The 27,137-nt window shown below is 32.3% G+C and overlaps 2 protein-coding genes across 2 annotated transcripts in view; one reads left to right on the top strand and one right to left on the bottom strand.

Moving 5' to 3' along the window:
* The window catches only part of LOC134842953 (uncharacterized), a 319,805-nt gene that overhangs the window by 138,996 nt on the left and 153,672 nt on the right, over positions 1-27,137 (bottom strand). The gene's annotated exons all lie outside the window — the stretch shown is intronic.
* LOC134842869 (uncharacterized) overlaps positions 26,288-27,137 on the top strand; it is an 86,846-nt gene continuing 85,996 nt past the window's right edge. The window contains exon 1 of the mRNA XM_063859410.1: positions 26,288-26,370. Within this exon, the coding sequence (XP_063715480.1) occupies positions 26,334-26,370 (37 nt within the window). The 5' untranslated portion in view covers positions 26,288-26,333. The remainder of the gene's footprint in view (positions 26,371-27,137) is intronic.

Here is a 27,137-nt window from a genome sequence, read left to right as displayed (position 1 = left end):
TGTCCAAATGAATATCATAGTGGATATTACCGAAATATGTAGTATTCATTAGTGATAATTCTTGTAAGCGTGTGCTTCTGGTGTCATAAGGTTTTAGATGTCCACCAGGTTGTCCGTTGCTTTTTTGAAAATTAACTGGTATATAGGATGTTCCTTCGTTTGGAGGATGACCTGTGGCATATGGGTCGATTTTTACTTTGCCAGTGGTCATGTCGAATCCTTTTTCGTATTCAACTAATATTTCAGAGTATTGTGTTTTGTGAAGTGGATTCCTGTATTTACATGCAAGTTCTGTTTCTTGAAATATTTGAAAACGTGTCAATTTATTTTCTATATTGTCAATGTTTCTAAAATTAGAACTTCGTTTTTGTGATGGATGGACTTGTTCATAAGGAATTGATTGTATGAAATATTTTTCGTGAAATTTTATCATACGAGCGTGTATTTTTGCTACTTGAAATGTTGTACATGTATCTTCGGGGAACCAAACAATTGTTGCTTGTGTTCTTGTTGTAGGGTCGCAATATCCTTGATCATTTTTACAAGGTAGTCGGATTCCTTGATAGATCATTGTATTATCAGATAAATCTCGTGTGAGTTGTATTTTTTCGAGTTGTATTTTCCAATCGAAAAACATTATTTCTTGGTATCCTTTATTTTTCGTGTCTGCTTTGCAGTTTGATGGGTTATTTATACCAATGTGTGGTATCCAATGTTTATCATGTAGGTCATAAGTTAATCGTCCGTGTGCGCCGTTATACGGGTATTTGTCGTCTAGTTTTATATGTCCTTGGTGTCTTTCAAGTTGTGATTGATGTACGGAGTCGGAAAAAACTTGAAAGTTAACTAACTTTCTTTCAGAGTTTTTATTGTGTGTGATGTTTAGTCTAAGTAATTCATTTTTACAATCGTCGGGATTGAGATGTAAAAGACGTTCTATATTACTTTGATAGAATGATTCATGGTCAAGTCGGTTTTTGTTGCCGTTGGAGACTTGTGAACAATGTACTTTCTTTTCGGAAAATGTCGCTGTGAATTTATATCCTGTAACTGTTGTTGCTCGGGCTTTTGAATAGAGTGTTGCTATTACATTTGTAGTTTCTATAGCTTGTGGTTCTGTTTCACATTGTGATACTTGATTTATTGCATATTTGTGTAGTGTTTTTTGTTCATTTTCTTCGCAATCGTAATGTGTTACTAATAAATCTTGTGGTCCTGTACGGGGGGAAGGGTTTATGTTTTGGTTTGAGGTTACTAGAAAAAGGAGTTGGAAAAAAATTAATAATTTTAGAATATACATGTGTATGATAATCCTGAATATGGGTTATAAAATGTAATGTAACCAATTGTGTTTTTGGTATATCTGTCGTATTTATATATTACTTCAGTAGTTATAAACGGTGGTGGTAGTGATTGAGCTGTTATGTTAGGTGGGTTTAATGGGTAGGGATGTTGTGTAATATTGTTTAATCTAACCGTGATTTCAAATTTTAATTGTAAACTGTTTTGTTGGAGTATTTGAATATTGTGATCACGGATATCGTTGTGAATATCTTGGCGATATTGTAATCTATTAAGTGCCCAGTTATGAAGGCGGTTACTTTCTTGATGTTGTCCGAATAATGGTGGAGGTGCTGTGAATGTATTCCAATCTAATCTTAAAGGAATATTCGTTAATGATTGTTCTCGGTATCTTGCGTCGAGATTGTTTGGAAAAGTTAAGTTAAAAGGTGGCGGTGAGATTTGACTAATTGATGGTGTTGATGGGAGTGATAATGTTTCTGGTAGTGATGAGGATGTTGTTGTATCCGTAGAAATATCTATGGGGTCATTGACTAAATTTGGTTCACCTTGTGTGAATGAATGTGTAGTCCAATATGGTAGTCGTGATGTTAGGTTTGGGGGGTTAAAAGGATTTTCTCGTACTTGTTCAGATGTTGGTGTTGAACCTAAGTAGTCTGAGGGTAGACTTGAAGTGCTTCGTTGTGAAAAAAGTGTAGGAGTTTCTGGTGTGATACCAGTGGTGTTTTCTGGAGTGGTTTGTGATGGTGATTGAGGTATTTCGAAATGGACTCGGGGAGTTTGAAAATTTCTATTGCGTCGAGGATGTATAATTTGTCTATTTATTTCTGTTGTGTTTTGGTTTTGACTAAAGTTTCGTATTCTACTTAGTTCTTGTGGTAGTGTTGGGTAAAGATTATATGTTGGTTCACTTAGGGATGCTTGTCGTTGAACTGGTTCTAATGGTTCAGATAAACGAGCGTGCCGTTCTTCAAAAGTGTATGGATTATCTTGAAAAGAAATTCGTGTAGATGTTTGAGGATTTTGAGTAGTTGAAGATGGTGTTGGGTTATCTTGGGATGATGTCGGTGAAGACTGACTTTGTGACTGTGGGGTAGCAATTTTTGATAGTTTTTTGAATTTACTTTAGTGAGAAGATGTATGTTTACTATAATATTCTTCCGAAAAAATAATTAGGAAAATTGTTGCTAGGGCAAATGTGATGATTGCTTTCTTTATACATTTACATATGGTCAAAATGAGGGATGATAAAAATGTTATGAAAATTACAAACAATAAAAAAATATCAGTTTTACTGAAAATTGTTCGTATCATTTAGACAAGTTGTATAAATCGTACCTGTGGATATAATCAAGGGTTTTGGAAAGTTGGAGGAATAGTTCGAGTATGGTGTAGAAAATTAAAAAAATGTTACAAAAAATGATTAAGATTATTAAAAAAGATTCAAGTATATCAAAAAGAAATATTATAAAAGCTTCAAGTATTGAAAAAAATTGTTTAAAATTGATAAGTATTCGAGTGACTGTTTGAGAGAAGAGCATTTAAGAAATGATCTCTTGGTCGATTATTTTTTGCTGTTTGAGGCGATTTTCCAGTGTGGTCGGATTATTTATTAGTTTTTTGACAAGTGGGTTGAGTTTTGTAAAAAATTGTTGGGGGCAATTTTAATGGTGATCGGGAGGTCGTCTTTTTCTTTATTTTTGTTTGTCAAATGATCCGGGGTATGGTGAGATTTTTATGCTTTAGGCTAATTAAAATTTTCATTTTGTTACTTTAGGCTAAGTTATCAATTTTGTTTTGGGGGTATTCGTGGTCTGAGTTGGGGAAATATTGTTGATCTTTGGGTTATTAAATAAGGGAGGGGTACGGTATTATGGTGATATTTATTTTAGTTGTCAAGTTGAAGTGGTTTGCTTATTTTTGACCTGGAGGTTGTAAAGTTATAGTTAGAGATGTGCCTGGAGTTCTAGATTATTCGTCTAATTGATCTTAGTTTGAGTTAGAGAAAGTGGCGGATTGGATGAATCCTATTGGTCTATTTTGAACTAGAATTATTGCGTACTTGTGAGCATGTTATTTTGAAAAATGGAAATGAAAAATGTTACGGAGGTTTCAAGATTGTGAAGTATAAAGTCTTAAATTTACTTTTTAAATTCTACTTTCTTTAATATTTTAGATTGGGGGATGAACATTTTGTAGTTTTTACGTGGTTGATTTCGGAGTCTTGTTGTTTTTCTATGTTCTGATTTATCTATTTCTTCTTGGGGTATTATTTGTTCTATCATTTTTCTATTTTTTCTTTGATTTTGGGATTCTTTATGGTCTAGATTTTTTGTAATGTTTTTGGTAGCTGTTGGTTTTGTGTTTTGATTTTCGATGGGGTTATCATTTTGTTCTGTATCTTTCAGATGTGGTTCGTTTTGAACTATTTTTAATCCTGTGAAGGAATATAATTGGGTTAATTCGCGGAGTGCGTATTCTTTTGGATAGTAAGGTAATAAGTTGTTTCGGTGCTGAACGATTTCTTTTTTATTGGAGTCGGTAAGTTTATATGTGACATCAGTGGGTCTTGCAATTATTTGGTAGGGTCCTTTTCGGAGGGGTTGTAATTTTTTAGAAATTCCTTTTTGAGTATTAAAATTAGGTATGAGAACAAATGTTCCTATTTTTAAATCGGAAGCTGGTGTAAAACGTGAATTTATTTGTTCATTTATGTTTTGTCTTTGTAATAACTTTTTTGTTATTTTTTGGTAAATTTCATTGTGTTTCTTATCTCTATTTAAAATCCATTCGGTGTGTGTACCGGAGGCTAATTTAAGAATTTGTGGGTGATGAAAATGATCTTCATCGTGTGTATGTAAAGGTAGGTTATAACAAATTGAATCTTTATTTGGTTGACAATAACCTTGTGCATTTTTATGGGAATTTGCTGTAAACATTATTGGTTTGCGTGGCTTTTGGTTAAAAACCATTTCGTATGGTGACATTCCTAGTGTTGTCGTGATTTGTGAGTTATATGCTAAGGGGAATAATTTTACATCTGCTGACCACTCGGTATATTTTGTATCATTTCCGTTGATGATACATCTAAGGTATTCTTGTAGTGAACGGTTCATACCTTCGACTAAGCCGTTTGTCCAAGGTGCATGAGATGTACGTGGTTTGTGTTTGATGTTGTATAAATGACATAGTGTGATAATTTCATTATTTATGAATTCTGTACCGTTGTCTGTGACTAAAATTTCTGGTAGTCCAAATTTTGCTATCCAGTGTTCATAAAGTGTTGTATATGCGTAGTAAGCTTTACAATGTGGTACTGGGTTAAGTGCTACATAGTGTGTAAATGCGTCAACAATTACCATAATGTAGGAGTTTCCTTCTGATGAGGGTGAAATTGGGCCTTTAGTATCAAATGAGATACGGTGATTAAAGTACAGACTTTGTCCTTTAAAGTCTTGTTTTTGTGCTATTTGTTTTTGATTTGGGTAAGGTTTATTTAGTTGACATACTATACAATCATTGCATAGTACTTTTATCCAAATTGGTGCATTTGGGAAGTAAAAATTTTGTATAAAGTTTGAATATGTTTTTTCTGATCCAGAGTGTCCTTTAATATTTTGTGTATGTGAAATATTAAAAGCGATGAGAATCATACTTAAAGGAAGACAGGGGACTATGGATTCGTTTAAGTTGTATTCTAAAAGGTCTGTAGTTTCATTGATTGTTGTGTTGTTAAATTTACGAAAGTATCGGAGAAGTGTTTTGTTTCCTAGAATGGTTGAATCTGCTTTGACAGGTTTAGTTTTATATTTGTGCCATGATTTGAGTTGTCTAATTATCGGGTCAAGATTTTGATATTGTTTCAGTGTTGAAATTGTAATTGTTTCTGTTGGAGGGAGAAAAATGTTTTCAATTTCGAATTTAGATAAAGGTATTGTATCTAATGGGTCATGGAGGTCAAAAACTTGATTTATTGTGTATTTTGAATCATTTGTTTGTGGTCCTGATAAATTTATTTTATCAGTTAAATTTTCTTTTTCTATTAGTGGAAAATGGTCTTTTTTAGTTTGTTGTTGTTTTGTTCGTTTTTGTTGGGTGTTATTTTTTATCCATTGGGAATATGGAATTGGTTTAAAAGTTGATGTTCCAAGTAGGTCAACTTCATAATGATTATTTTGACAATCTAAATAAAGTGGAAAATGTTGTAAATTATTTATTTGTGATTGTTCAATATCAGTTTTCACTGCATATTTGCATTCTAATCGGGGTGATGTTTCGTTTTCTGCAAGGTAGAATTTTATGTTTTTGGGTATTTCAACTGTCGTTTTTCGTGTAAGTAATTCAGGTGGTGTATTTCGACTTAAGGTGTCTGGTAATGCAAGATTTTTTCCTGCAGTCCAAACTATATGTAAGTTTGGAAATTTCATTAGAATTAGTTGAAATCTGTAAACTCGGTGGTTTGGATTAGACTTTTGTGTAAAAAGAAAAATGATTGGTTTGTGATCTGTGAATAGAACTGTGGGATGTTTTGATCCAAGTATCAGAAATTCATATTCTGTCAGTGTATATATTATGGCTGTACATTCTCTCATTAGAGTTGAGAGTCGTAGCTCTGCTTGAGTGAATAATCGGGAATTTGCTGATATCAGGTTCATTTTGTTTGTACCATTATGTGATTGTAATAGTGCTGCGCCGATGCCAAAGTTCGAAGCATCGCACATTGCATAAAATGGTTGATCAGGGTCTGGAATTGTGTTTGAAATTTGTTCAGTTAAAAGTTTCTTTATTTCTTCGAATCGTGCTTGGTGTTCTGTATTCCATTCAAAATTATTTTGTTGTCTAAGGATGTTGTAAAATGGTCGTAGATATAATTGCATTTTATAAACATATTTACTTAAAAAGTTTAACATTCCAAGGAATTCTTGGATTTTCTTTTTATTTGTTGGTGGTTGAAGTTTTTGAATAGCGTCAATGCGTGATTTCAGTGGAGTTATTGTTTTTCTTTCTATGTTGTGTCCTAAGAATTTAACTCTTGTCAAAAAGAAGTGTGATTTATCGGGTGCTGCCTTCAGATTTTCGTTCTGAAGTATTTGGTGATATTTTTCTAAAACATTGAACATTTCGTCTTTTGTTTGTGATTGCATAAAAACATCGTCTAGATAGGTGATTGCGTTTTTCTTGAGTATTAGTGGTCTAAAAATTTTGCTCATAAAATCTGAAAATGCTGCTGGTCCTATGGATATTCCATAGAATAAGCGGTTAAATTCATATTGTTGGTTTCCGATAACAAATTGTGTTAAACGTCGTGATTGTTCATCTAGTGGCATTTGATTGTATGCACTATTCATGTCGGCGGTTGTGAAGTATTTTCCATTTATTTTTGTTAAAATAACTTGTATTGGTTCGATGGGCCAATTACATTTTGATTCATCTATGAGTGAATTGAGGTATCTAGCGTCGAGAACGATTTTTAATGATTCTCCTTTAGCTAGAATGATAACGGGGTTGATGAATGTGTTGCCTTTTGGTTGTTCTTCTTTATTAACTGGTGATATAATATTGTACTGTTCTAAAATATCGAGTAATCTGTTTACTTTATCATGTAAGTGAATTGGTACTTTACTTGCTCTCTGTTTTTTGAAAACTGCGTCTGGTTTTAATGGGAGATGTAGTGATGAACTGATTTTGCCAACATCGAATTTTGATGTTGCATAGACGGATGAATATTTAATTAGCTGTTTGGCTAACTTTTCGAATTCGTCTTGTGTTATTTGTGAATGTTGAAAATTAAACATTGTTAAAAATTTCTGTTGGTTTTCTGTGTAGTTACTTATGTTGAATGTAGGTTTGAAATATGGAGTTTTTGTGAAATAATCCGTATTTCTGTTTTCGTTACTTATTATATTATTTATAGATAATTCTTCATTAAGAATTGTTGATTGGCAAATATCTAGTAATTGGAGTATATTATTTACGCGATAGGCTTTTTCGTGTATTGGTGATATTGTAGCGTTGGTTTCGCAATATCCTAAAAGTCCTAAAGGTAATGTTACTTGGTAAGGTGTGTTGTTATAAACATGTAAGGAGATAATATCTGAATTCGAATTTTTCAAATATTTTATTGAAGAGATTGTGATTTTGAAAAATTTATGAATAGGTTTGAATTCAAAATCTGACATATAAAATTTTTGTTTGTTTTGTTCTTTATCATATTGGTGAACTTGTTTGATTGAAAAATTATAAATGTTTCCTGATAGTGGTTTCAGGTGTTTTCTTTGTTGGTTAAATATTGGGTAGAATTTTGAAAAGAATGGTGGTTGTTTATTTAATCTTTGAAAAAATGTTAAGGATGTTTCCTTTGCTTTTGTATATTTATCTTTAATTAATATTTTACTATTTAGAATGTTAATTGTTGGTATATACTTTGAAATAAATGGTATTCCAATGATATTATATTTAATATCAGTGATATGGAATATTTGTTTAAATGGCTTATTTAAAATTTTGCTTTGTTCCATTGTTCTGGTGGGGAGGAGAAATAAATGAATTTTTCCGTAGTTGATCAATGTTGATCCTTGTGCTGTTGCTAGCTTACTAGAGGTTTCAAGAGGCGTTAGCTTTGGGTGTAAAGATTTTATTTCATTCCATGTGGGAATGTTTATTATGTTTGATTCGGCTCCTGAATCAATTAAAAAATCTATTTCAAGGTCTGGTGGTTGAAATTCTTTGTTTCTTGGGCTTTCTAAGAGAAATGGTATTGTCCAGATTTTTTCTTTGGGTTGTTCTTTTTGTATATTTTGGTAGATGTGGTTTGTATTCAAGCATTTTGTTTTGACATTTTGATTGGGTTGTTCTGTATTATTTTTTGCATTTGTTTCTTGCGTTGTTGGTGTGGAATTTATGGGTGTAGTGTAATTATTTTGAAGAAATTCTGATTGATTTTCATATATGTGTGATGGAAAAGGTTGTTCATATATGACAGATTCATAGTCATTCTCGACTTTTATCATATTGATAGAAAGAGTGTTTTCTTGATCACTTTCTGAATCTGATGATGTACAATTTATTTGATTGAGTTGTAACGTATCAGTTACTGTGTCATCAATACCTGGGGGGTCTGATGTTGTTTCTGGGTTAGCTTGTACTTGATTGATTTGTCTTGGATGTTTAGGTGTACTGCTTCTATGACGATTATTAGAGTTATTATAGTGATTATTATTCCGGTGTGGTGATTGGGAATAATTTCTATAACGGTTATTATAACTTGAATGTCGGTTTTGTGAATTATTTCGCGATCTGTTTTGATAATTGCTGTTTGGTCTGTTATAGTTCGATCTATTATAGGAGTTATTCCTTGATCGATTGTTCGGGTAATGCTGGTTTCGGTTGTTTGAATAACTTCTATTTCGATTATAGGAGTAGTTTCTATTCCTATTATATGATGAATTTCGTGATTGGTTGTTTGGATAGTAATTATTTCTTGATTGGGAGTTAGATCTAGAAACAAATCGTTGTGTATTTGAATTTGATCTGGAGTAGTTATTTCTACTATTTGGTCTATTGTAGTGATTTTGTGATGAATTTTGCGTGTTTCTCCGTTCTGGTGATCTTCCTCTATAACTTGAGTTATATGGAGATTGATTTCTTGTATAACTTGCATTGTTCGGAAGTGGCTTTCCTGAACTGTTGTTGCTGTATACATTTTTGTTTGGTAGATTTTGATCTTTTTTCATGTATTGATAGAATGATTTATTTGGTTCTTTGTATTTTTGAGGTTTATTTTGACTATCTTGCTGTTTTTTGCTACATTCGGAAATACTATGTCCGTATCGTCGGCAATAATTACACCATTTTTTGAAAGATGGTTTGCCTTTAAAGTTTGGGTTCTTTTCGTAAATATTAAGTATTTCAGTGATTTTTTCGACGAGGTCTGTCTCTGATTCCTGTATATTGTTTATACTAGTGGAAGTCGTTTCAATTTTGTTAACGTATTGTAATTTCAGATTTTCCGTTTCTTCTAGTTTCATCGTGATTTCTGCTTGTTATAGTTTGTCTACTAGTTTTCTAAAATCTAAATCGGGTTCTCGAATTGAAGAAGGATGGGATGCTCTCTTTTTTATTGCTATTTTCCTTAATTGTGGTGTTAAGGTCATCATTAAGATTTCTGTCATCTTTGTGTTTTTATAGTCATGTGTATTTAGTGAATATGCTTTTCGAACTAGTGTTTCGATTCTTACTGCTAACTGTTTGATAGTTTCGTTTGGTAATCTGCGAATTTCATTACATAAAACTCTTTGTTGTTGTTTGTTTCTTTCAGAGTCAAACATTTTTGAAAATTCTTGTGTAAATCTTTTCCAGTTTGATTTTATTTCTAGGGGTAGTACTGAAAACCATTTTTGGGCTGCGCCATCTAAGGTTGTTTGTATCAACGCTGTGCGTCGATGTATCCAGTTTTGATGTAGTGGCGTATTAATTGGTTCAGGTCCAATGTTTAAAATCAGGTTTGCTGTTACTGCGTTTAAATAATCTTCTACAGAGTATTCAGGGTCTGTTCCTGTGAAAACCATTAAGGGTTTGTTTGATGTTATTGATGATCCACCCATTAGGTATGGATTCATTGTCATTTGTAATGATTCAGCTGCATTTGGCATTTGAGAAAAATTTGAAAGTTGGTTTCTTGTTATTTCATGTTGTTGAAGATAATATGGGAGTGGTATTTCACTTTGCATTTGTGATGCTTGATACGAGTGTGCAGTCATTGGATTTTGTTGTTGAATTGGTTGAAAAGATTGTGTATTAATTGGATTTTGTTGTTGGATTGGTTGTTGATATTGTGCATCTATCGGTTTTGGAGAAAAATTTCTATGATTTGTACGTGTTTTCTGTATTCCTTGTCTACGATAGTCTTGAGTATTTGGTGCAAAGATATCTGGTTGTAAGAAATCATCATCTGAGGATAAATAATCCATTTGATAAGATGTTTGTTTTTTATTCTTATTTTGTTGAAAAAATGGGTAATTTTCACTGCGATCCTGTGGAGGATTTGGTTGAAAATTGTTGGAATTATATTGGGCCGTTGGGTTATCCCAATTTCGAGGTTTTGTGTATTGATTAAAATTTCTTTGTGGTTGATAATTTGTTTTTGACGGATGTGTATAATTATAATTATGTTCTGCAAAGTTGTTTCTAGTGAACGTTTTTCGTGTTTTTGATGGTATTGTCATGGTTCTGTATGTTTGGTAATCCATATGTGAATATTTTGGAGCAACCGAAGGTTTAACGGTTGATTGCAAGGTTACCTGTGTTTGTGAAGGATTTGTATTTCTTGGTGTTGTTAAATTGGGGCGTATTGGTGAAATACTTTGTTGTGTAGTTGTTGTGTGTACAATTTCTTCTCTTATGAAGTGTGATGGTGTCTGGATATCTTGTTGAGTAAGATTCCTAGTTCCATTGAGATTTTCGTTGTGTATGACTGTAGAGTTTAAACTATTATTTTGTGTATCGGGTAAAAATGTATTACAGTTTAATGGTGTTGCATCAATTGTTAATGGTATTACTCTTACATAATCTCTTATGTAAGATATTGTACCTATTGCTTGACTTGAGATTGATTGTGGAAAGTCTATAAATGCGGGATGAGACCATTCGGGGTCCCAAACATAATCTGATTGTTCTGTGATGGCGGTATCATCGTTCGAATTTTGGGGTCTAAAATTTTTTCTTGCTTGTGCAATTAAATCAATATTGTGTGTAAAATAATCTATTATGAACCATGCCAAAATTTTTTGTAAATCGTGTTTGGTATGTTGTGAAACGTCGTCTTTCGTGAAATTTTCTTTAATGATGTTTAAATAACTAGAGAGTAGTGTGATTTCATGTCGTACTCTTAAATGTTTAGATTGTTCTGTCGGTGAGATATTTGTTAATGGGAGTTCATTTTCTAATATCGAAATATAACTATATATTATAGCGAAAACTTCATTGGTGAAAATGGAGTTTGCTCTTTGTGAGTTATGATATTGGATGCTTTTTATATATTCTGAAAAAACTTTTGAAAATTCTAAATCAAGATCGTCTGTTTGAATAGTATATGTTCTATTATTGTGGTTTGGGGAAGTGAATTCTATAGAGTAGATTCCATACTGTTGTGTTATGTTGCATATATCTTTTAGATAGTGATCTATGATTTGTCTTTTGATTTTTACATCGGGGAACTCTGTTTTACATGGAGTGATTCCGGGTTCAAATAAATTTATTAGTAAATTTTGACAAAATATGTGTTGTCCTCTATCAGTATCTGCATCTACTATAAAGGGAAAGATTTCATCATCATCTGGAGTTTCGTCACCTGGGGTGTGCGTTGAACTCATTTTTCCGTTCGATGACTGTTAATATGTAATTATTAATGTGTCGAATTGGTTGATTCCAATTGTATAAATGTACTGGTTTGTGTTTATACTGCTTTTTTATTCTTCTTTTTCCTCTTTGTGATGAATTTGAAGTTGTTTCTGAGTCAGAAAAATATAATTGATCGTGAAGTGGGCAATTTTTATCTATTGATTCTTTTAGTTTGTAAAGTTCGTCTAAACTGTTGGTTTCTGATTCTGAAAATGCGTTTCGGTTTTTTGAAAATCTTTTTCGTGTTATCTGTCTTTGTTTAGTTATTATTTTTCTTTTTAGTGTTTGTCGTTTTGTGCGAATGTATCCAACTGTTTGTGTATGAGGTGTGATTACAAGGTCGTATTTTTTGTTATCTATTTCACAATTGTGTAAAACGATTGTTTGTTTGTTGCCTAGGTTTTTAAATGACATAAGGTTTAGGATGACGGATGCAAAAAGTTGTTAAGTGAATTCTAATTACTTAAACTGTTAGTCCTTACGATTTTTTGGTTAGCTTAACCTGGGTCTATTTGTTCAGGGTTGGAGAGAAAAGTATATCGATTCCGGAGAATGATTTTTACTTTCTCGTGACTAGTATAAGCTAAGGTGTTAACTTACTTAATCTTACTTAGGGGTAGTGATTGTGTTCAAGGGTTGGAGAATAGTAAATCGATCCACAAGGTTCAGGTATAATTAGAACGCGAGTAGTTCGTTAGATACTATTTTAAACTTACTAAGTCTAAGATTTATCCTGGGTCTGGTAAGAGGGGGGGTCAAGTGAAGGATGAATAACCGAAGTTCTTCACTGTTTATCCTAATTTGAATGATTAGTTTTGTTTAAAAATTTCTGTTAGTCCTGGGTTTTTAGAAAGGGTTGGATAGTGAATCGACGTTTGAGGTCGTTAGACACTAATTAAGTGGGTGGGGGAGAACAAAGTTGTTCTGTTTGATCCAAGGATAAGCCTTGATGATCAAGTTTGAAATTTAATTAAGTAGAAAATGATTTAAGATCCAAGGATAAGCCTTGATGATCTGGTTTTAAATGAAGTGACTTTAAGTTTTAATAAAGTTTTAAATTTGTGTAAAGGAAAGATTTAGTGTTTTATGATGTTAGTGAGTTGATGATTGCTGTTATGTTTTAGGTGATGAAGCTGGAACAACAGGATGCTTTATGATTACTAACCATTTATTGTCATGCTACTAATTTTTATTTTTATTTTCCAATAAATATTTTTCAAACATGTTTTGTATAATACTGCAGAGTTTTAAGAAAACGATCTTAGATCTTTTTATCAATCGTTATTGTATATTAATAATTTTGTTTAGCGCCTGAAATGATTTTGAAGAGTAACTTCAAGATTTTATGTTTGCAAATGGAAATCTAAATTCATTGCAAGTAATATTCGAAATATAAAAGTTTGTTCTGGCTTTTGCCGAACTATCATATAACTATACGGCAAGTTTCTACTTTGTCGTATGTCGTCTTTGGTTCGAGGTCTTCTTCCAATTCCGGGTAGTTCTGTTATGGTTCGGAATATTGGCTCTGATCTATTGAGTCGGAGAGACATTTCAATTAAATTATTGTCGTATAACATTTTGTAAATGTTTTTGTCTAATTTCTAATCTATTTTGGTTAATTCTAATCTAGTAAGGTCTTGTTCGAGACTTATGGTCGCACCAGATGAGTTAGGACCGAAGTGTTAACTCATAGAGTAATTTCGGATAGGGTACACCGTCTGCTCGTCACGCTATCTTATTTTCGGCCGGATAGATTCGTGCAACTTCTTAGTCTAATACCGATCCTAATCTTACTCGTATACTATCTAGTCTCAGGTTGTTTAACTAGTCTCTGCTAGGCTCAATAGATCTAGGGTATACTGGTTTATTGCGGCTGCTGAAGTTCTCGGGAGAGTCCAACTAATTTCTAAGTTAAATTCAAATCTCTCTGGTGCTGAAATTACAAGTAATTTCAGCACTTACAAATAAGTGGGTTGTTAGTTAGATGGATCATGATTGGTTAATATTAAATACTTTACATGGGTAAAACATTTAATTTATCCAATCATAAAATATAGTTTAGATCAGGTTCCAGAAGCTACAATATTAGTACACGGAATTTTAGGTTTTTGATGTAAAGTCTCAGCTTTGATGATTTTTTGACTGTTTGCAGTTGATGTACAAATGATACAAAACTTATATGAACAGGTATTTGAAAATACATGAATACACATGTGAAATTACTTGAGCAATCATGTAAATATTGATGAAACCTCAATTTCCGACATGTGATCACACATGAGCTGACATGTGAATTCACATGAAAAGACAAGTAAATTACACAAAAATTAATTGGGGATTCAAAAAAAATTCCGCAAAAAAACATGTGATTTTACATGTTTGGACATGTAAATCACTTGTGACACGCAATTTCTCTAGAGAATTTAATCACATGTGACGAACATGTGAAATTACGTAAAATTTTCGTGAAATTACACGTTCATTTTTTTGAGTGCAGTTTTGATCAGCCCTGCTATAGTGTTAGAACTAATAAACAGCTGACAAATCCTGACTTTAGTTCATTTCTTAGGTATGGGATATGGAACTAATCAGATCAGTTAACGGACTCCTTGTTGCGACTTTCGATACGAAAGTAACGGAATATTTGTGCTCGGGGCGGTTTTTTTCTTCAGACAAATTTTGACTTTTTAACAAGCGTTTTTTGACGGAATTTTTTTATATCATTCAGAAAGTTTTGTTGTCTTGAGCTCAAGTTTGAAAAGACATTTCATCCGCAATTATTTTTTTGTAAAATTATTGGGGTTTAAATATTGTAATTTTGGCCAATTTGGGACAATTAACGCGCGATTTATTTCGCGCTAATAACGCGTAAGCGGAGAGTTAATTCGTCTTAAAAAGCGTTCGAAATTGATTGAACGAAGCTAATTTACCATAAATGATTTGTTACAAGGAGCGAAATCTTTCTTTTTGTACTTTATATGGCGTTTCAAATTTTAGAGGAAAAAATCATTTTCATTTTCAAAAAACTTTTAATGTTATTACTGCTCCATAAACCTTAAAAGGCAGTCGGAACATTCAGGGCTTCGCCCTGATGCGCTGATACGAGTACGCTTCATTCAAGTTGGAACAGTTTTGTAATGCAGGATAATTCGCCTCGCATAGATAATTTGCGTTACTTTCAGTAGCAAAGTATTAAATGAGCTATTTGGATGGCGTCAGAAAATATTTAAAGTTAGGTTAAAATAGTAGTATGTCAACCCGATGGTCAGTAAGTTTATTTGGAATTGTTGTAAATGAAAAAAAATCCACCACAAGAATATAAATTCGTCACTTTCTTCGAAAGCTGGAACAAAACTTTCTCAGTGGTAAGTACAAATTGAAGGTTAGTTTCCAGCTATGTAACTTGTTGGCAGGGCACGGAAATTGTCAATTGGTGAAAAATTAATTGCAATTATTTAGATCTTTTAAACCACCAGAAATTATGAAAAGTAGATGCAAAACTTAATTGTAGATACAACACATCCATGTTTGAAAAAGATTTTTAGAAGTCGGATAATTAAGTTCGATAAACAGCTTGAAAGGAGCCGTTTTGTTCAAAAAAATATAGACAAAAATTGGCAGTCGCATAAAAAGATTTTAAGTAATTTTGCTCCAGTGCACTCGAGTTTGTGATGCGCGTGATTTAGCGTTTTCTGCTAATCTAGGATCTAGCAAATCTAAGGTATCGCAAATTATTTAACCCCTAGCTTTTTATTTCAGACAATGAGGGTCCGGTATGCGCTCAAGGCGTGCTGAGCAGCAACTTCTCAGATCCTGTCGAGGCTACCACTAGTAAGTGTTTTCAGAGTAACGTGGAAAAACATTTCAAAGTCTTCAAAATTTTTTTGGGGATTTTGATTTGTTAGGTACTAAAAGAAGTTAGTTGATAGAAGTGTGTCGCGAGCTGCTAGTTTTTGCTGGTGATTCATGAACAATTTCAAGTTAATCGCGGTTTATTATCCTGTTTTTGTTCCGACCATTTGAAAAATGCGGAGAAACTTTGTATTCGAAAGTGTTTTAGTTTTGTTAATTTATTTGTATTCCACGCAAAATCAGGTACCACAAATAAGCATCAGGACTGTTCGATAGATATAAAAAAAAATTTTAGTTCGTAATTCGAGGAACCCGAAATAGTTTTAAATATTTTTTTTTGTGTCAAAAAAACGAGTTTGAAATTTTTGATCTTTTTTCTGCTAATACGGTGAGCGTGCTGATTTATATTGGTTTTTTATGCTTATTTTAAGCCTTGGAAACCTAATTTTACCCAATTAAAATTAGTGTTTGGAATTTCTTAGCGATATTTTTTTCTAAATTTTTCTAAATTGCTCAAATTGCTCAAATGAATTTTTTATTAAATTTCATTGTTAGATCAAAGTTGGCAGGGGCGGATCTAGGATTTTCTCGTTCGGATTTTCAAAAAAATTTTGACGACTTTTTTTTTAGGTCGATCAAATTCATTTTCCGAGCTCTCCTAAGCGCAAAGAGACGCTGTTTTGGCAAATTTTCTGCGCCGCTTTGAAAAAAGAGGTCAAAAAAGCCGTTTTTGGGCACTTTTTGGAAAATGTTGACAAAAAAATGCGTTCTTTTTGGCGCGCGCTCCCCCTCAGAGTTAGTTTTATTGGCGCCAAATGCGCCTTTAGAAAAAGTTTAGGTTCAGTTGGCCATAAATTGATTTCCTAAAAAGTACCAAAGGGGGGACCATTTGGGTCGGCAGGGTGTCGAATCCCTGAGGAAAGAGCGTCCGCTCCTACCCCCCCCCCCCCCCAAATCAGAAATCCGCCCCTGAAATGTGGAATTCAATTTATTTTTTTATGTGAAAATAAAAGCTTTGCGAAACTTGAGCAAAGCAAAACTTCTATATCCTTTTATTTTGCGTTTGGATATTAATTCTGTGATTTATCTGTGCAATTGTTTTAAACTCCCCATAATATTTTTGCCTTGTACAATATTCAAGACTCAGTGATATCGAGCCTTGACAAATAAGTTATTTGAAAAGAGTTTTCATCACGACAAAAAAATCTGAATTTCTGAATTCACAGTTTAAAAAAATGGATTTTGATTGCTTGGAAAACTTGATTGCATCTTTCCATGTGCTTTAGAAATCACTGTGTCGATATATGACTGGAGATACGAATGGCTGGCAGCTTCGATCTGTAGAGTCACATGGAGAAGCAGTCCGAACTTCATTAGCACCAATCAGAATAATTTATTCGAAGTACTAGTCAACGGAATTTTCGCTACGAAAGTTGCAGCTTACAAAGATCGTATGTTTAATTTTGTTTCTATGAAACCAAATATTCGCTAAGAAAAACCGAAAAGCCCCTAAAAACGTTATGTTTTGACCAAAATGCTCTCAAAATCTAGTGACCTTAAGTGAGTTTTGAAGTGAGTCACATGTTGAGTGAGTCTTGTAATAACCAAGGGCGGATGTAGGCTTTTCTTGAGGGGGGAGGGGGGTGCGGATTTTCAAAAAAGTACAAAAGTGTGACCTTTTGGGTCGGCAGGGGGTCGTATATCTGAAGAAAGAAGCGTCCTCCACTCCCCACTTTAAATCCGCCCCTGATTGTTACTGTTGGTGGAAATAGATAAAGACAAAAAACTTTGATATATTTGATTGTTTCAGAGGAAACTTACCTGTATCAACTAAACCAAAATTTAAAAAGTTATTTGATTTCAATTGATTTATTTGAATCAAAAATTGAAAATATACCGTTGAAGGATGTCAAAATCTAGTAAACATTTATTTGGCTTGAATGCATGTGATTTGTCTGTTTGTTTAGTTCGTTAGAACATAAAGTCATCCGCAAACTTATTTAAAAGCTAAAATTTGGTAGATTAAAGTACTATATCATTCAAGCGAAATATAAGTTCAGCAAACCGAAGTGGAGATGTAAGTTCTCGTCTACAAAGTATATCAAGTGTTTGGGTTGAATAATATCTTTAAGTTGAATATTGAAGATTGAATCAAGGTCAAATCATTTGCTAACACAAAAATTTAATTATTCAGTTTTTTTATCACAAAATTTTTATTGAAGTATCAATAGCAAACTCTGCCAAATATCTTCAAAAAAACAACAACAGCTCAAAGTTTACAGAAATACAATTAAAAGCTTTCAAACCTTTTCTCTTAAACTTTTTATGATTTTTTCCGAAAAACTTCAGCAAGGAAAACAAAACCAAAATATCATTAATACAACTTCTATCAATTACTATTCGTGTGCAAAAATTTGTCGAACTTTTGTTCAAAAAAGTTTGCTTTTAAAACATTTAATACAAAGTTTTTTTGGACAATTATGAAGTTTCAATCAAATATAATTGCATATAGTTTACCATCCTAAAGAAAAGGTTTGGCCAGCAATTTTTGCTCAAAACGTTACACCTTCGTTGAAGTTTTGGCTTATAATGTGAACTTTGGTACACTTATTTGGCCAATTGTACTAATTGGATCTTAATAACACAATTAAGAGCGTATCAATTTAGAGAATCAGAGTGCGAGCTCACGCTTTGAAAAACAATCTTGCAACTTCCATTTATCAGAATTAATTAATTTGCTTTTTTAGAAGTCTGAAAAGATCGCATTTTTCAAAATCTTTTAGATCCAACCCTTGTTGAATACCACCAAATTTTCATTTTTTTGCCTAAGGCTCTAAGTTTCCTCCAACGCTTAGTTTACTAATGTCCCAAGCAAATGTTTTCTTCAATTGTTCCCTGTAACTGTGACCTTATTAAAAAACTATATCAAAATTGTCAAAGCAAAAGTAATTTTTTCTACGATGGAACGATGAATTTGGAACGCCACAAAATACTCAGGCATTCGCAAAATACAAAAATTACTGCTCTTCAGGTAAAAATTTTGAGCTCTTTAGCCATTTTGAAAAAAGTTTTGGTCTATAAAAAATTGTATATTTTTGAAAACCAAATTGCTAGTTTAAGGCCCCAAACTATTCTGACGCAACGCACACAGACCTTGGTTCACATACTTTGAAATTGAAAACCAAAGGTTTCTACAAGGCAAACCGCTCAAAAAATCATAAAAGTCTATCGATTCAACAGCTCTACTCAAGCAATAACTCTTGAACTGAAATTCGATTGGAAAGTATTCTAAATTTGACGCGCATCTAACCTTAACTTGTTTTCAATGTTTTGATAAACTATCTTTGAAATTGCGTGAAATAATTTTCAAAGAAAAGACTTTTTAAACATTTAAACATTTGATCAAAAAAATCATTTGTCAAAAACTGCTTTAGAGACTTAAAACAGCGTTTTGCTCAATACGAGCAGTTTTAGACCTTTGAAGCAAGCAACAAAAGATTTGCACTCGGTTGAATTTTTTATACCAAATCCGACTCCGAAATAGCAGTTTTTGAGGATAAATCTTAAAAAATGTCAATGTGTACATTGAAATGTTTTTAAGAAAAATAGGACTTTAAGCTGGCGGCTTTTTTTCAAAGTTCACATTTTTTTTAACCAAAAACTACTTTATAGAAGCTAATGTGCTCAAATTATTGGAAACTTGAGATTAGGAACTGTAGTTTGTTTTAATTTATGAATGCATAAGTATGAATATGAATCTTTTAAAACTAATAACTTTGAACCATCATGCAAGAATTGAGAATTTGAATTGAAGAAATCAATCAAAGGTAAACCTAAAATTTGGCTTCAATGTGAGTCATCGTTTTATGGTTGCTAGTAAAAATTCAATAAAGAAACAAGAAGCCTGATTAGAGCGGCTGAATCTTCAAAAACTGCTTGTTTTGAGCAAACTTTTGAATTAGGACTCTAACGCAGTTCTTAGGTGTTTTGAACGTAGTGATCTCTTGTAGAATAGAAGTCTTGCTGATTTTTATTTCTTCAGGAAAAAAAATCATATTTTTTTCACGCTCAATATTGATTTTTGGCGGTTTGATTTGTGATTTTTTTTAAGTTCAGCGTATTACCAGTGTTAAAAGGAAGGCAAACTCCACTAACGATCAGTAAAATTGTGAAGGTCGCGAAAAACCATTTCGAAAATGGAAATTAATTATCTGATTTCCCAGCGAAACAAAAGTTTTACTTATTGATCCAATTTTCTCAAAATGGGTCAATTTTTTTTTAAAAAAAGTGTCAATCATAAATCGTTAATGCCATCTAAATTCAGAAAAATTGAAGATTTTTAAATGAACAGGTACAATTTTTCAGTTTCCTCGTGTTCCTTGTTCTTTTGCAACTGTCAGTTGGCAATGTTTGATAATTTTCAAGTCAAACTTTTTTGAAGTTTTTTCTTTCAATTTCAATGACAGAATATCAATCCATTTTCAACCAGTTAAGTAGAGACGCGTGTCAATTTTGTTGTATTTGTTAATTGAATTTCGATTTAAATTATTAAGACTTGAATTAAGCTGCTGAATCAATTGTTATTTTTTTCTGAATCAATTGGGTGCTGAATCATTGTTATTTTTGAGCCGTTTTTTTTGTCGAACCTCTTGATTTCCAACTTCAAACTAAGTGAAACAATGTTTATGTTCGTTAGAAAAATTTGTGACCTTAAACTAGCAGTTTTGTTTTCAAAATATATTATTTTAAAGACCAAGAACTTCAAAGAAACTAATATGCACAAAGTTGTTAAAAGTCTGACTTTAGGAACTACAGTTTGTTTTAATTTTGGAACACATAATTATTTTGCGGCATTGCAAAACTATTGGTGTATCATGAAAACAAAAATGTCCATACTACTCAAACTATGAAAGACGTTGCCCAAAATTCGTAATACTGACATGAGAAAAGTATGAAAAATTTAACATATGCGAGTTGACAAGCTACCAATTAGGCAGATTTTCCTTCAAAAGCTCCTCATGAGCAATCAAATTCAGCTTGCAAGACTCCGCTATATTACGTTTTTTGAAAGCTTTTTTGAAATTTATTTGATTATTTTTTTGATGAGCTTCAGCTAAAACTCCTAAATTGTTTTGAAACGAATCTTTTATCTGTAGGTGTCAATTAGCCAATACCGCCAATACGGCTAAAAAGTTTTAATTGTCAATTATAGGTATGAACGTTAATGAATTGGTGTTCTTGGTCAGCATTTTTTTTCTAACGAAAAAAAAAAATGAATGTAGCAACCACATTTCATTTTTCAGCGCTTATTCACAGTTAATAAATCTATTTTCTAACAAATGGTTACTGAAAACAACTAAATTAAACAATAGGGGTTAAAAAACGAAAACATGAGTTATATTCATTGATAGTTACAATTATTTGGCAATTTTCTACGTTCAAATTGAAATTGAGCGGTTTGACTTTTGAGTTTTTTGTAATTTCAGATTCTGGTTCAATCAACAAATTAAAATTTTAGCAAATTAAAGAAGCAATCAATGATCTCGCTTTCTAAGTATGGTTTAGTTTCATCAAAGAGGTGTCAAACATGAATTATTCTGAAAAATCAAGATAAGGTTTCAGCCAAGATCATTGATTAGGTTAATGAGGCTTTAAATAAAGACAAATCGGAGAAAAAGTTTCAAGCCTGTGGAACCCAAATTAGCACCAACGTAAGCAAATTTGGCGTCGCGAGGTATTTTTGTGTTCAGTATCAAGTGTTTATCCCTTTTAACTAAATCACTTTTACAAGTATTGAGATTTGTTTTGTTTGTTTTAAGCATTTTTCATTGCCTTAAAACTCATTCAAGCACGTGTAAAGACACTAAGAAAATTCACATTTTTATTTAATCAAAAATCGGACCAAAAAACAACCAATAGGATTGATCTCCGTACAACAAGAAGGCTTATAAAACAATTTCATAGATGTTTCCTTGAAAAAATGCTGTTCGAACAATTTTCATATATAATTGCATTTTTTCATCACTTTTCATTACATTTGAATGTCTCAGTAAAAAAGAGGCTGCTAATTTATATGAAGAAAAAATCAATGAGTAAAAAATTGAAAGTTGAAGGACAAAAAACTTTCGTTGTTAAATGATCATCTCTATTTCCTTAGATAAATTATAAGTCCTTTATACTTAAAACTACTAAGTTAAAAGTCTGAAACAAGAAATTCGAACTTGAGCGAAAAAAAGTTTGCAGATTGCTAAACAAAATTTCAGGATACGTAGCAATAAGTAGACAACCGCGTATTCATGCTCTTCAGTAAGTTGGCAACCTGCTACAAAAACTCTCGGATAAAAAGAGTTAATACTGAGAAAAACTTGCCAAAAATGTTGCCATTATAGTCCATAGTGTATCGCCAATTTGAGCACTCTTTTCTATTATATTAGCAAGAAAAGGAATTTTTCGATTGAACATTTTTCGCTCTAAATATTTTCATGAGAATCATTTTTTTGCTAAAACCTTATTTAAAGCTCCTGAAGTTTTTGGATCCAAAATAAATTAAAACAACGCGTCGAAGCATTAAAAAAGGAATTCAATTTGAAAAAATTAACCAAAAGGGTACATTACGACCACGAATTAATTACAAATCAAAAATGAAAAATTATGATAGTATTTTTCTAACCAAACTAACTTCTGTTTTGAGAAAGCAAGGCTCAAGTTTTGAATTTACTGAGCAGTTCTTAAACAAAACTGACCACTTTTAGAAAAAAACGGATAAAAATTCATTAAAATTGATTATAAGAGATTAGAATGGAGTTAATTGTTAAAAATAGTAACATAAACATCGAATTTAATCGGTTATAATCGACTATTTTCAAATTTTAGAGAGACATGCAATGAAAAGCCATTATAATAGATTAGTATGGTGGAATATCTCATACGCGAAGGGCCGAATGCGCGAAAAGAAAAATCAGCCAATCAAATTTCAGTAATCTAAAATTTGGAAAGAACGTAAACACTTCCAGGGGCTGAATATTGATATTGGCCGAATATAAAAGCGGCAGAAATATGCCAAATTTTCAAATTGTCACTGACCGCCGTCGGATTAAAACACATTTTGTATTTCAAGGGTTTCGTTAAGAAAGATTGAAAATATAGCTTCATTTAATTCATTTTAATTGAATTGCAATTGCTTCTTTTTAAAAATTGACTTTCGGCTAATTTTGTTTTCGGTCTTTTTCGCGCATTCGGTCCTTCGCGCATGAGAATAGCCCCCGATTATTATTGCCAGTTATTATATGATAGCTTGAGAAACTTTGGTGCTGGAAATACTGGTGCGTATTCATAGGTTCCAAAATAAAAAATCAGTGCCATAGGTTCCAAAGTAAAAAAGCAGTCGCATAATTTCCAAATCTTTTCATTTGGTCAAAAGACTAAATTAGCCTGTTTCGGTTTAAGGTCGCCGGTGGGCGCGCTACGCGCGCGTCGCCGTTTTGCGGGGATAACCGGCTCTAAATTTCGTATAGAGTCCTACCCTCTATACGAGGGTATACGTATAGAGTCCTACCCTCTATTCGTATAGTGTCCTACCCTGCGGCGGTCACTATTCTGCATTTGAGTTTATGCTGCTTGAACAGTAACAATCAATCCATAAATTCGTTGCCTTAAATTTCAACCAATCAGAATTCAAGAAAATAAATTTTGGAACTTATGCGACTGATTTTTTTTTGGAACCTATGAATATTGGAACCAATGGGAATTAACCGAAATACTATACTAACAACCAGAACAAGAACAGAAGCAAACTTAGATGATGAACAATTATCATTTAATTATTTCGTAAGTTTGCGTTCTTCTCAGTTTTCGTTGGTAAATATAGTATTTCCCTATTTTCTGACGAGTATTAACACGCGGTTGTCTCCTTACAGACTGCATTCCGAAATTCAATAAGTTTAAAATGATCCGACTCTGAACTGAACTTAGTTTTTTAAATCAGGCTTTCAATCTTTTACGAGATCTTAAAATGTAAATGTATGCCCTTTGATATTATTATATGATAGCTTCTTTAAAATCCTTTATTTCACCGAGTTGCTACTCAAAATAAATATTTATGGACCAAGTGAACAATCTTCCCCGCAAATCAACTGCTTTGTTAAGATCTTGGTGTAATTCTTGACGATTTGGATTTGTGTTCGACCTTCGAAGTTTCAATTTTGCCACGAAGAGGAAGTTTTTTGGGCAGCCCGACTACGTTTTACATCCGAAATTGTAAGTATTTTAGAGTTTTGTTAGTTATTCAGCCTCCACCGGACTTGGTTACTTCAATTGCTAAAAAAATCATTTCCATGAAAATCTAATACAGCTTAAACGAATTTAGTACATTTATAGCAATATTCCCGAGCAATAATCCCGGTTTTAACCGTCAAATGTTTTTAGCAGTTTCTAGGACAGTTCATGAACTAATTCCTCTGTTTAAGGGCAAGATACAACTTCTGTCGCGGGCATTTATCGTGAGTTTTGTTCTATTTTCTCAATAAAAAAAATGCTATATTCTTTTTTTTTCTAATAAATGTTAAATGAAATCATTTTTGCTTCAGGTGAATTTCCTGCAGCTCATGGTATGTATTTTAAAAACAATCACCCAATTTTTTTTGTTTAACTATTACCCATATTATTTTTGAATCTGAAACTTTTAATTGAAAAAAAATGTTTTTGCGTTTTATCGACTTTTTCTTTTAAGAAATATGTGACGTTTGTCCGAACAATGAGCTCGATGACGTCTGTTTGTTCCCTTTTGTGCACGAGGGAGTGAGTTACTCAAAATGTCAGCAACGAGAGGGCGTCGAGGGGGGCACTCTTTGGTGCAAGAACTCACGAGGCCAAGAGATCGACTGCAGTCAAAAGTCCAAGTTCTGCTGTAAGTAAAAATCAACGAGTTGTTAGAAACAAAAGTTGCGGTATCGAAATTAAAAAAGTGGAAAAAAACAAAAACTATCAGTAATGAAAATTGAGAGCAGAGCACAATCAAAATAACAAAAAACTTATTAAAAAAAAAACAACCAACAAAAACAATTACTACGTTGACAACAAAAACAAAAAAACATAACAAAAACTGTGCAGTATCGAGTTTAAATCAGTGTAAAAAATAAAAACTACCAAAAATTTTAAAAATGAGGTTTAGTTCTATTTGAGTAGTTGATCAACCAGAGGCCTAGCCCGAAGTTTTTATTTAAGATTAACTCAGCTATGAGCTCACATTGTACATTTCACCGCACATGAGATTTGAACCCGCAATCATATATTGGCTGGGCACTATCACTACCGATGCGCCACAATACCACAAAGTTCAAATCTTTTGATCTGTCATTTTTGTCTAATTTGTTAGATCTTGAATAAAAACAACCAAAAAAACTAATTCAATTTAAATGAAAGAAATTATAGTTTGTATTTTTTTCATACAAAAATTTTATTGTTGCTTTTACGCGCAAAATGTTCAAAATGTTTTTCTTTTACCAATCAATTTACCAAATCAATCGTAAAAAACACTTTCGGGTCAAGTTTTCCTAAAAAGAGTTTATTCATCAAACAGGAGTCGGTGTCAATCAATAAAAAATTTTGAAGTTCAACAAATCGTAAATTGATTTATTTTCTATTTGATGCATAAGAGCTCAGAGTTTTTTTTTCTGTTTCTTTGATTTCATTAACTTTTTTCGAACAGCATTTTGGCGAAAATTTTAGAAACAAAGGAAAGTAAAAATTCAAAAAAATTTTTTGACTAGCCTTCAAACCACATTTGGTACCATAAGAAGTAACCAAACTAAATTAAGACCATAAATACTGCTTCGAACATGTATAATTCGATTTTTCGACGAGGTAGTCACAAAGATTACGTTTTCGAAAAACAGTTTTGATTTGAGAAAAACTACCCGAGTTGGCGTCCATGCAAGAAAACTAACTATCGTAAATTTCATAATTGGTGTATGGAAAATTTGTTTTATCATACATAATTAAATTTCATAATTGGTGTATGGAAAATTTTTTATTAGACATAATTTTTTATCAATAAAAAAATTGTTTCAATTGAAAAATTAAAACTCAAACAAAACAAACTTCAGTTACGTTCTGAGTTTTTGTATGATAAAAAATTAATGCGTTGGTGATGAAAACACAAAATTCACAAAATTTGCACAGATTTTCAAAACTTTCCTTGCATTGAAGCGGCTCACAGTATTATCTTTTTTACGCTTTTAATTTTGGTCATTTGTCATCCACGCGCAAGTTTTGTTCGTTAATTTTGTTCACATTTCCTATATTTATTTAAACAAATCGTTTTGAACTCAATGATGCAATTTGTTCACTAGTTTGTAATGCAATCAAAAGAACGCGAAACCAATTGAGGTTATGAGCTACACTAGTGGACAAAATTAAACGCAAATTCAGGTTTTTTCTTTCTAAAATGTCTTGTTTCATTGTCCACTTTGGACAACAGCTCCTTCATTAAAATTTTTACAAAGACCGAGAGCAAATCATCAGAGCTACTCTCTTTGAACTGTCAATTTTCCATTTCAATGACATACCAATGTAATACGGGTCTGAAAAAGCCAGATTGTTCTCATCTGCACTATCTTTTGCGTTGTAGTGATCACTTTCTTGAATAAGCGGAGTAAAAAATTTGTTCATCCAATGTGAAACATTCTCAGCGAGAACATTGAAACACTCAGTGTGAAAAAATTTGTTCATACTTAACTCAGACTTTTGTTACTTATTCACGCGAAGACAATAACTTAGTGCATATGAGGAAAACTGGCATTTCAGACTCGAATTACATTGGTAAGTCATTGAAACCAAATACTGATACTTTCACTAATGGTAGCTCTGATCATTTGCTTTTAGTTTATGTAAAAATTCTTCTGAGTTTCGAAGAAAATTTCCAAAATTTACATTGAAAACAGGCATTTTACAAAGAAAAATCTGGAATTTGAGCTTAATTTTGTCAACTAGTGTTATCGTTGTGAAGCTTTTATTGAACTTGATAGTTTCCTAGTTTTTCACGAGGATCGAAACACTTAGTGCATATGAAGAAGTCTGGCTTTTTCAGACCCGAGTAACATTGGTAAGTCTTTGAAACCGGACTCAATCGGTGATTATTGATAGTTTCAGAGATGGTAGCTCTGCTGTTTTGCTCTTCTTCTATGTAAAAACTTTCCTGATATTCGAAGCAAAAATTTTTTCAAAACTGAGAAATTATGCCAGCTGTTTCTGTACTTGTTTCTAATGAAATTTTTTCTGAAGTAAGATTCAAAAATATATATTTTTTTTAATTGTGCAAATGCAGAAACAGACAATGATATTGCTTTGATGAACACAAAAAGATTGATATTGTCAGAAACAAGGATTGTTTCAGGATTGTAGATAAAATCTCGAATAAACTTGCATGAAGGAACCTGTCAGATACGTTGTGTACAAAAAAATTTTGTGAAAAAAAAAACAATTGTAAGTTTTCGTTGTTCAAATAGAAGACGTTTTTATAACCGCAGTGTTTTTCTTCGCAATTAAAATTTTTATGATTTTTTCTTTCAAAAACATTGTCAAATTTT

The sequence above is a fragment of the Symsagittifera roscoffensis genome, chromosome 1 (assembly GCF_963678635.1).
Source record: "Symsagittifera roscoffensis chromosome 1, txSymRosc1.1, whole genome shotgun sequence".
Taxonomy (NCBI): Eukaryota; Metazoa; Xenacoelomorpha; order Acoela; family Convolutidae; genus Symsagittifera; species Symsagittifera roscoffensis.
Note: the sequence above shows the minus strand (reverse complement) of the source record. Positions and strands in the feature narration are given on the sequence as shown.